This window comes from Petromyzon marinus, chromosome 3, assembly GCF_048934315.1.
Source record: "Petromyzon marinus isolate PM22_M1 ecotype Great Lakes invasive population chromosome 3, UKy_Petmar_22M1.pri1.0, whole genome shotgun sequence".
NCBI classification, from domain to species: domain Eukaryota; kingdom Metazoa; phylum Chordata; class Hyperoartia; order Petromyzontiformes; family Petromyzontidae; genus Petromyzon; species Petromyzon marinus.
The window spans coordinates 4,606,633-4,617,641 of NC_133669.1; the positions used below are offsets into that span (position 1 = coordinate 4,606,633).

Consider the following 11,009-nt stretch of genomic DNA (forward strand, 5'->3'; position numbering starts at 1 on the left):
AAGGAATGCTCGGGTGCCTCTTTTTTTTGCAAGCTTGGTCGAGAGTGCACAGGATACAAAAAAAAGGATTGAAACTTTTTTGAAAAGAGCGAAAGTGTCCCATTAACGGTGATCTGAAATAGCCCATAACACGTCACATTTGTGCTGTGTAAGGGTTCGCGTTTTCTAAGTGGAGCAAATGTTGTGCATTTTTTTCTCTCTCACAGGTAATCGTTAACATCGTGATACAAACATGACACTTGCTAGAAGCTGTCCACAGCGGTGGAATTTTTCGGGAAAATAGAAAGTTTGCCACCCAAACATTCCAATATGGTTGACACTTTCCAAGATGGCCACCAGTTTTTTTAGTGGTGCCACTCTTTGATTCTGGGCGGCAATCTTTGATATTTTGGTGGCTCACGTGTTTTCCTGGTTGAGAAACTCCCGTCCGAGCTCATACTTGCCGAAATTGGTTGCGTGTAGCACGATCTTAATGAGTATTCATGTTATCTGCTCGAACTATCTGGCTCTGTGTAATGTTTGAGGCGTGTTGTTCGTTTGATGCTTTTCCTGCAAGTACGTGTGTGCACGTGCACACCGTTTGTCAAACCGCTTCTGGACGAGGGTCTCCCCCGCACCCACGCCGAGTGGGCCGCGGGAGGGTGATTTAACCATACCACGCCTGAAGGTGGGGGGTTGATGAAGGTGGGCAGGAGTTAGAACAACAAAAGCCTACGTAGTTTTTGTTTTGCTCTCATGCAAGCCACACATTCAAGCTCTAAACACGTTCAACTCTTGATTTTAGTATCCGAGGTCTGATGGGATCAGTTGCATTTCTGGGTAAATTGGTCCTGCGTCTATAAGGCACATTACACTAGTGAGCTATTTATCACTCGGCTTGTTTTACCCAGGAAAGCCCTCGCGAGTCTCGTGGCTCTTTTGCAGGAGGGTCCTGCCAAGTTTTTGCAGTATGGGTGGGTGGGGGAGCAAATGATTGTTGTGTCGATTCCTAATCGAATAAATTTGGCGTGTGAATTTTTTTTAAGTGTGCAAATTTGGACCGCGACGCCGGCACACGCAGTGGCAAACTCTTGCGAACGATGTCACGGGATCTTTTGACGTCAGCCGCCAAGCAGACCGCACTTACTAGTAGCAATATTAATCAGGGCAGCCGCTGGGATTCGAACCTCAAACCTCGGCAACAACAAGTGATGAGAGGCGCTACCGCTGGGCCACACTGCCGTGGCCCTAAAACTAACACGCGTGAACAAACAAGCGACATTTGTAACGACGCAGACGACTCGGGCAGACGGACGGATGACAAGGAGGACGTGTTTATTGACAGCCTGTACGAGAATCACACGAGCTCTCGCACATCTGTGCCCCAGCTTCATACGCAAGCGATACGCAGACTACAATACGCAACAAGGGTGCAACAAGGGCACAACAATGACGCGGCGCGCCTCTCATAAATACGAATCGGCGCGAGCGTTGCCCTCTTCGACTTCCCCGTCACATCCACAATAAATACACGCGGGGGCAAGGTGTCGTATAAATTAACATAGAAAAGCGGTGTCGCCTATCAGCGGAGAAATAAATACGTGAAAACAGAATGAGGAAGGAATGCAGTGCTGCTTATTGTCATTAGCGCCACCAATACCATTAGCAGGACTGAATGTAAAAGAGCCAACACCGGACGAAGACAAGGCAATGGTAAAGTCTCCCCCTCCCCTTCACCCCCCGCGCCCTACCACCGTACCCTCTCAGCCTTATCGCCCGTTGGGGGCAAGTGCCGTTATCGAGCACCTATGATCGAAGACCAAATGGCGCACGTTGAGTGCGAGGGGTTGGCATGGCCCAGCGCCACTCACAACACTCGGCGAAAGCTCTCTCACAGCCGGGTCGGTCTGGAGGAGGTCCAACGCCGCGTTCGAGCGACAAACTCGACGTCCTAACGAGCGTAAGTCAGCGGCCAGGGATCGAACCCGGGGGGTGGCGGCGGCCGTCGAGTCTCAGCGGTTCGGCGAGCGGAACTGCGGCGACGCCGTCGGTCACGCACCACCACCACGCTGGACGCTCGATCACTTGGCACCCAAACGTAGTCCCGTGCACCTGGACACATTCGCCGTTCCGTCGATTTAACCGCATGCGGCGCGACGTGCTGATTACGAGACAAAGTCTACGCGTTAAAAAAATGTGCCGATCGTACGCATCTGTTGGCTCTCTTTGGCCATTAGACATGGGGGATGGGGGGGGGGGTCTTTCCCGTAACCCCATTGGGAAATTTCCACCAAGCGATGAGACTTGCATGGATAAGAATAAATTACGACTGTCGTCTTTAGCAAAACTGCGTCTGGATTAACAATCTAAGATATTTAGCGCATGACCATCGCACGCAACGGCCCTTCCGTCTGGGCGACGAGACGTGGACTGGGTTTCGTGAACGTTGGAGATCATCGTCACAACTGGACGTACACACAATTGGCATTTTGATGACAACAATTGTCATTGTTATGACAGAAGAGGTTGTTACTGGCAAGGGCCATACCTCAATAATAATAAGAATCATAATATTTGCTGAATCATTGTTGTGCTAGTAACACAGATTGCTGTCCTAAAATATTAACTTACTACAATATATACTGTACTCTAGAATGTATTTCGTTTAATTCTCCAAGTTGGTCATTTGTATTACGGTGTGTAATTGTGTGTTTGTGTGTGCGTCACAGACACGGATCCCTAGGCTCTTACAGACTGCCAGTGCAAGAACAATTAGCGAGCACCTATGAAGGCGTTGTGATGAGTGCACTAAACTACAATCCCGGTCGCCCGGGTTCGACTCCTGACCACGATGCACATCTTCAAAAGCAACTGGAAGCCGCATTCCAAAGTAACTATTATTTTGCTTCCTTTAGGCCGACTCAACCTAAAACGACAAGTCACCGTGCCATGGTGATCGTCACAAGCATCGGCAATGGGAAGACAAAGGTGGGCGGGCTACGCCCCCCACTGGTATGGCAGACTGCAAGTTGCACGAGGGATCTTTGTCATGTAACGGTGTGCTTGTGTGTGTGCGTGTGTGTGTGTGCGTGTGTGCGTGTGTGCGTGTGTGCGTGCGTTTCCGGTCGCCATCCCTATAGCATCCCATGCAGGGCAGAATGTTTCATCATCACTCCCTTTTGTCTCTTCATCTTTCTCCACTTCAATCCACCTCTTCACTTGGCCTCTTCACCCCCCCACCCCGCTCCCCAGCGGCGCACGGGGCACACACTCCGTCGTCAAGACCGATTGCATTGTTCCCCACATGTCCCCGCATCATCTCCCCGCATCATCGCCCTGCATCTCCGTATCTCTCGCGCTCTTCATAGGTCGGCAAGATAAGTTTGGATGAGTTGGCAGGAAGCAGCTGATTTCATCTGTGCATGGCCTGAAAACGATAAAAAAACGAGAGATGGCACCGTTATTATCAGGCACCGATCCGCCTCCCCCGTCCAAACGTCCAAAAATCAACGTGCCGCCTCCCGGCTTCGACAAACGCATCTCACTGCCGCTGACGATCCCAGGCCACTGGTGGACATTCCGCGTACCTATGGTGGATGGAGGAGGGGTGGGCAGACCATGCCGTTGGGGAACAGTAATTGTTGGTTACATTCACTTCGTGACCGCAATGATTTGATTTCATGAACCCCGCTACGTCCCTGTAGATATATCTCCCTTTGTTAATCCGTTATCTGTCTTAAATATTGGGCACGCACACCAAGTGGGCCCTCTGTGAGCGCTGTGCCTGCCAATGCCACTGGCTGCAGCCATGGCAATGGAATGGTTTCGTGACATGTTCCGCGCGGCTTGGGTCTTCCCCTTTTCTGCCTTTCTTCATCTTACCAGTCTTTCAGTTTTGTGTGCAAATATTTGTCCTGTACGCATCATCCTTTCTCTCTCTCTCGCTCTGGCTTCCTTTCCCCCGTGGGGTCTTTCAGTTCCTCGTTAATTCATTCATGCTTTCAATTCCCTCTTTCATTCATTCATTCACCCTTTCAGTTTTTGCTGAATGTATTTTACTCACTTTGGGAGGCATGACGCCTCACTCTGAAACCGTTTTGTCTTTTTTATATTTCGTAAAGTCATCGCTTTATCCACCTTAAGCAAATCTGCTGAAGTCTTTTGCATGAATCCATGGTATACAATGCATCTTGTTCAATTCGCAAATCTTAGTCCGAGCTAAGCTCTCTCTCTTTGTATCTCTGCCTCTGATCTGCCATCTCCCAAACTATCCATCGGTCCTCTCTCGTGTGCTCTCTCACTCATCCTTATTTGAATAAATGGTGTACCTATCCACCGATCTTGATCTTGGAGTGGGTTACATTTATTACGAGTGGACACAATGTTTTTTGACATCCTATCGATCAATATCGCAATTCTTTTTTCTTGGACGATACGAACCCGGTGACCTGGGTTTGATTCCTAGTCACGGCTTATCCTCATTACCATCATCATCATCAGTAGCAGCGATATTGTGGAATAGTTTGAGATCACGCCTACACCACACACACACTGCATGGTGGTTGGTGGCCAACTACTATGCAGCGGTGGATTGACAAGGGCAGTTTAATTGGCATTATTAAACACCACTAATCAGGTCACCAAGTTTAAGATTTATTTTTAAACCTCTTCTGTCCGTCTCATTCTGTGCGAGTAAAGTTCCCTCGCCTCTCATCCTCTTACTCGAACCAAGTTTTCTTTCGTGCTGTCGTTCGTTTACCCTTCTATCGTTCTCATTTCGTTCTTTAAAAAAATAAGGAAGTTCCCGTCTACTCTCTTTATTAAATCTGTTGCGCAATTTCGAAGTGAGAAAAACCAAAAAAACCCTCCGCGCTTCCAAGAGGTCACGCGCACGCACGCGCCCACGCTCTCTGACGCACGCCCGGGGCGGAACGCTGGGGGTTTGCGTAACGCCCGACAGACGAATGCGGGACACCCAGCGCCGCCCGCCTCTCGCCTCGCCTCGTCGTGTGACTAATTCCTGCTCCGGCAACATCGATCAAAGCAGCAGCGACAAACGCCCCACCCCCACCCCCACACGAAGAAGGTGTATGCATACCTTTACCAGAGCCTCCAAAAGAGACAAAGACTTCACCCCTCCCCACCCACGTGTAGCCTCAACAGACTGTTGGGGCAAGTGCTGTTAGCGAGCAGCACCTATGAAGGCCGGCACGGCACACGAGGAGGTGGGTGGCCAGCACCACGGCCGACCGCCTCTGTCTCCCCAGTGGCGATGTTTACACATCGCACCAGGTACTCATTTGAAGTTGAGTCGACCTAGGGGAGGCCCAGGACCGATTCCGATCATAGTCACTTGTGCTGGCCGTGAACGATAATCGAACTCGGCTGGCCGGGTTCGGAGCGCAGAGCGCTAACGGCTACACCACCGCCCCCCCCCCACACCCCTGCCTCCCCTGCCCTGCCTCCACCTATTACCCCTCGTGTCTCTCCAACCACAAGACAAAGATCCCCCGTATAGCCTTTAACAGATTGTTGGGCACGTGCTGTTAGCGAAAACCTATTTAGGCCGACATGGCGCACGGCGGGAAGTGGTTAATCATTTGTCTCTTTCCCCACTGCTGACAATTACGCGTTGCACCAGGCACTGATTAAAGGCCACTGATGTTCGCCGTGGCCTGGAATCCAACTCCGCTTATAGGCTGCGTGCTATCCGCTGCGCGCCATCACGCCTGGCAAGCATCGCCTTGCAACATCCCACTCCTCAAAACCTGCTCCATCTCCCCAAGTATCTGTGAAGAAACGGCTGTCAACATTTTCAACGAAGAAAGGCCATTGTCCGAAACGTCGCCTATTATACATTTTCCAATGCAAGGCCACACAGTGTAATTAACGCATGCCTCGGGTTTTTTTTTCTCTCTCTCTCCAACACAATCCCCTGCCATTGTTCATCACAGCCACATGGCGAGGAGTGGACACGCAGGGCCCGCTCAGCAGATGCAGCTGCCCCGTGGCTCTAACGACGGATGTTAGGGGTCACAACATTGACTGACCTCTCTGAAGTGCTGACTCTTTCGTTAACCTCCCCCATCCACCACCAGCAACCATTCAACGGGCCTCAACAGCTGCTCTATGTGTGCACGCGTGTGTGCGCCTGTGTGTGTGTGGCCGTGTGTGTGTGTGAATGGCCGAGTTTATGGGTGCATGTGTATGTGTGACCGTGTGTGCATGGGGTGGTGGGTGTGTCAGTGTCTTTGTCTGTGCTGGCCTCGCTAGCAGCACTTGTCCCAACATTCTGTTGAGGCTTTACGTGGGGATTTTTTTGTTCCTAACTATACCACTCCTTGTGCTTGCCTCAACAGCGTGAATAGCTATACGGGGCCCTTTGCCTTTGTGGGTTTGAGCGGGGTCCTGTTAACGCAGTGGTCCGCGTGCGCTTGGCTACGAACCTGACCGCCTGCGTTCGATTCCCGGCCACGGCGAACGATAGCTCATTGACCCGTGGGTATCTGCACCTATTCTGGGCCTCCCCTGGGTCGGCTCAGCCTTAAATGGCGTTCGTCAACATGGACACAGAGTCGGCCATGCCTGGGCTTGCCCAGGTCACTATCGTGTCGCCCCAAGGCGGACTCGGTAATCGATGCTCGCGAACGGTACTTTCACCAAAGAGTCTACATTTCAAGGTTAATATTTAATCATGCCCCGAGACCTGGGTTCGATTTCCGGCCACGGCTATAATATCAGTGACGAGTGATATCTGACCCGTATGAAACACGTATGGGTATGGTCAAACATACTCCAGCCAGCGGTGGATCGAAAGAGGGCTGTGAAACGAAACTTCGTGTGTATTAATGCACAGCACGGATTGTAACTGCAGGGTAATTAACACGTATTCGGGAGTACCTCTCTAAGAGGGCACTTACTTTCGCAACACCTGCGTGGCGATGGGTCAACATGTGACCTGATTAGGTTCCCGTGACCATACTGAACACGTGACAGAGCCACGGTATTAGTCATCTCAGGCTACGTGAGCCCACGTGGCTCTGCAACCACTCCGACCAGACGATGATCCTGCAATCCCCCACAGCCACTTCATCCCGAGTAGATTAACCACCCGCCCCGCCACAACCCATAGCTGTCAATCCCTTATCAGTGCCCCCATCTTATTACAGACCAATTCAGACCTTATTGGTCACCCCGTGCCCCTTATAAATCTCAACGTTCATCCTACAAAGTCCCATCACAAGGGAGAAACACAAAGAAATATATTTTTAAAAAAAATGTAGGCCCGTATTGAAACGGCTGTACGCCGTATGGACATGAAAACTCAAGTTTCCCTGCACAAGAATAGGGGGTAACCCGTATGGGTTGACAGATACGACAACCCCACCCCACCCCAACCACCGTTATCCACCCTCCACTCCACCAGCCACGCACCTCTCGTCTCAGGGAGAGCCTCAGGCTGCCGTCACGGACCGGCCACCCTCGCCTCGGGCTGGGGCTGCGCTCGGGGCTCGATCCGTTGGAGCGAGCACCTCGAGCCCCGTCGCCGACTCCGGCAACTCCACCTCCTCGTCCATCTCCTCCCGCGCCTCCGGCGAGTCGCGCCCGAGCCTCCTGGACGGCGCGGCGGTTCTTGAATTGCACCATGGCGAGGATGATCTCGGCGTTCCATCCCGCCTCGGCGGGGCAGCGGAAGTCCAGCTCCTTGCCGCTGCTGAGGACCACCGTGAAGTATGTGTGGCGGCCGCGTCTCTCCACGCAGTCCACGGTGCGCACCACGTCGAAGCCCAGGCGCTTACCGCAGCCGCCGTTGTCGAGGCCCGAGTCGCTACCGCCGCCGCTGCCGCTGCTGCCGGGCTGGACCAGCGTGAGGCCGTCGCCCGTGAGCACCGCTCGCTTCTTCTTCCAGATCTGCAAGAAGTTCTCGCTGCGCTTCTCCAGCTGACCCACCTTGAGCACCTGATTGATTGACTCCAAAGTCTCCATCTCGGGCATGTCTCGCTCGCTTATTCTTAGCCGCTGTCGCTGCTGTCGCCTTTAGGCTGAAGCTTTTGTTTGTTCTACGTTGCGATTGTCAAGTGGCTTTTGTCTATTGGACGATGCCACCCGAAGGTCCGGTGGTGGTGGTGGTGGTTTGGCAGGGGCGTCTTGAGTCGCGCGCCTTTTGTCCTGCGCGGCGGGTCTTTGCGACGGGACTCGACAGAAAGTGGCAAGAACGCTCGTCCGTTCGGCGTCTTAATGGGTCTCACCGATCAGGACACACCCACCAAGCCAACCGTCACACCGTCTCACCACGCCACGCACTCACGCGTTAGCAGTCACTGACACACCCAACCCGGCCACCACCACCAACCTCCCTCGCCTCTCCTCCCTCCCTCCTTCTCGCCGCGTCGCCTTCACATCCCCCACCCCCACTCTCGTTCGCTCTCTATCCTCCACCCACTCGTCTCATTTCCTGCGCAAGCCCTCACTTATTAACAGACACTGACGTCAAGCGGGATGTGAGCCACGCTTCTTTGTGGTGTTGGGTGGTGCCAGGGAGACGGGATAAAGTTAGAGACGGCAGGGGGTGGGGCGGAGTGGTTGGTGGTGGTGGATGGGTGGGGATGTGGTTGTGAAAGAGAGAGTCCGAGAGTGTAAGGCGGACTACTGCCGTGACCTATAATCCACTCTGGACTTTGCTTAGCATTCCCTAAGTGGGGTCTCTTACGGCCGATTTTGGGGATCGTTCAAAGTCAAGTGAACCGTGGTTCCCATGCTCAGACCGAGTATGTGACGCGTGTGCTCAACGAATTTTTACCAGCCCCTCGACATTCCACGTTACCATGGAGGGAAGGGATAAACGCTCTCGTATGGGCAACGACTGATGACTGATGGCCTATAATGTAGCATTCAAAGTGTCAACCCCAGAGAAGGTCGTTAGTATTATTATTGTTATGCTTGTCTACCTAGGAGAGCCTCATTGAGATTCAAGCATCCTTTAGGAGAGTCCTGCTAGGTTTTCCACAGTAGGGTGCGATGTTTCGCACATCCGGTGGGCACGGTTGGCTACGCACAGCTCAAAAGAAGTTTAACATACACGTACATACATACACGTTGCTGCTGCTGCTATGTGTAATCCCTATTGAGTAGCTTGCAGGTATATATATATTAGCATTGGGATGTTTGACCAACAGCAGTTCGGTTGTATTGTATTTAGATATGGGAGAAAACCTGGAGATCCTGCAGAATACGCATGCATAACAGGGGCAGAACATACAAACTCCTTACATACAAACTCCTCCACACAGATTGGCGCCCGAGTCGGGAATCGAACCCAGGATTTTCTTTTTGCGTAACCACGGCGGCACGCTGCCACACCTGTGCATAAAAAAGCCATCTGGCACATCACCACTCGGCCAGATAATCCCTTGCTGATGATCCATATCACACTGTGGGGGGAGGGGGGTGGGTGGTGGCGAAGTGGTTAGCGCAAAGCGCAAAAAATGTTGCAACCTGAGAACGATAACTCGGCACGGCTAACATCAGTGTCGAGTCATATCAGTCCTGAGCCACCCTTCACCCCGCACTGATGACATGGGGCGAGGTATGGTCAACCAACACCTGTGACCGACAAGGTGTGGCCATGCAGCGAGTAGACGTCCCATTGGACACCTGTGAAAAGAGCTTCACAGCTCATCAGATTCCTCCTCTAGTCTAAAAATGAAGATTCTGATTCTCTCTTGGAACTATCACACGCCCCGATCGTATCGCTCTCCCACGGTGCGCGTCCTCCACGGACGAGTTTCCCCTCCTTTGGCTGACGCTCCGTCGTTAGTCTCGACCATCCCCATCGCCTCCCTTCCAGCGACAGGTCCTGGCTCTGCTCAAGCCCCGCTAACTTTTTCCCAAAAGTCAAACGTGGCGGCTTTTTGTTTTCATTTGCGCATACTTCCTCTACACCAATGCGTTTCCTCCGTCTCCCTGTCTCTCTCTCTCTGCGTGAGTGTAATTCGTGCCATTGCGATCGTCATAGGAACGTGGAATTGTCGACAAAAGGGACCTGTAGGGACGTCAACTGCCAAAGGAAGCTGTTACCCGATGTGTCAATGGGAATGATTGACCGCGATGAGAGCACCCGGCCACACGGCTTCGTGTAACTTTACGATCGTTTCGTGCTGTGTAAATTAATATATAACTTGCAAACAGCCGCCTCTATTAACAATGATAAACAACATTTTACAGTCTACAAGATCCGGTTTACCCTTTGTTTGCAGGTTAGTGCTGTTTACCATCTGCCTATTTTTTTTTTTAGTGGCAGTGTGTGTGTGTGTTGTAGACCCGAGTTCGATTCCCTCTCACGGTCAATACCAGTGACGATTATCTGAACCAAATGGACTATCTGGCGCGGTGTGTAGACATCGCCACTGGGGGAGACAAAGGCGGTCGGGCGTGGTGTTGGCGACCCACCCCCCTCGTGTGCCGTGCCGGCCTTCATAGGCACTACTCGCGAACAGCACTTGCCCCATCGGTCTGTCAAGGCGATACGGGTGGATCTTATCCGGTGTGTGGTATAACCATCGGCTCACTGGTGACAGAGGCGGATCATGAAACTTGCCATAGGGCCGTACAGGAAGACTGGGTTGTCATAATACCACGCAAGGCATCGAGAGACGTCGACTCAGATGGCTCGGTCACGTTCTCGGAATGCACCAGGGGATCGTATACCCAACATTGCCCTTAAGATGGACAACCACCGGGCGACAAAGGAAGCCTGGGAGACCCAATACCACGTGACCGTGAATGCCGAGATGGTGGCAGCGATCAACTTCTCTTGGGCAGAGGATCAACAAGTCGCCAAGGACGTGAAGAAGTGGAGGGAACTCATTGACGGCCTTTTGTCCCATAGGGGATGAAGAGGATTCGCTTAACTCACTGTAGGGCCGCCCTACATTAACAATGCCAATATAGTGAAACGTGCAATGCATTGACTCTGATAAATACCAATATCATGCTCTATGTTAGGGGTCTCACCTGCGACCAGGTGTGGC

At 52.2% G+C, this 11,009-nt stretch overlaps 1 protein-coding gene across 1 annotated transcript; it reads right to left on the minus strand.

Moving 5' to 3' along the window:
- Positions 1–1,297: 1,297 nt before the first annotated feature.
- LOC116952192 (pleckstrin homology-like domain family A member 3) lies at positions 1,298–8,334 on the minus strand. The gene is made up of 2 exons (XM_032971324.2): positions 7,414–8,334; positions 1,298–3,406 (listed from the first exon to the last, which is right to left on the minus strand). The coding sequence occupies exons 1-2, from the start codon at positions 7,972–7,974 to the stop codon at positions 3,392–3,394; spliced, it is 576 nt and encodes a 191-aa protein (XP_032827215.1). The 5' UTR covers positions 7,975–8,334; the 3' UTR covers positions 1,298–3,391.
- Positions 8,335–11,009: the final 2,675 nt, after the last annotated feature.

Excerpts from the sequence above, each read along its gene's own strand:
- LOC116952192 (XM_032971324.2), bottom strand. The coding sequence starts at position 7,974 with ATGCCCGAGATGGAGACTTTGGAGTCAATCAATCAGGTGCTCAAGGTG.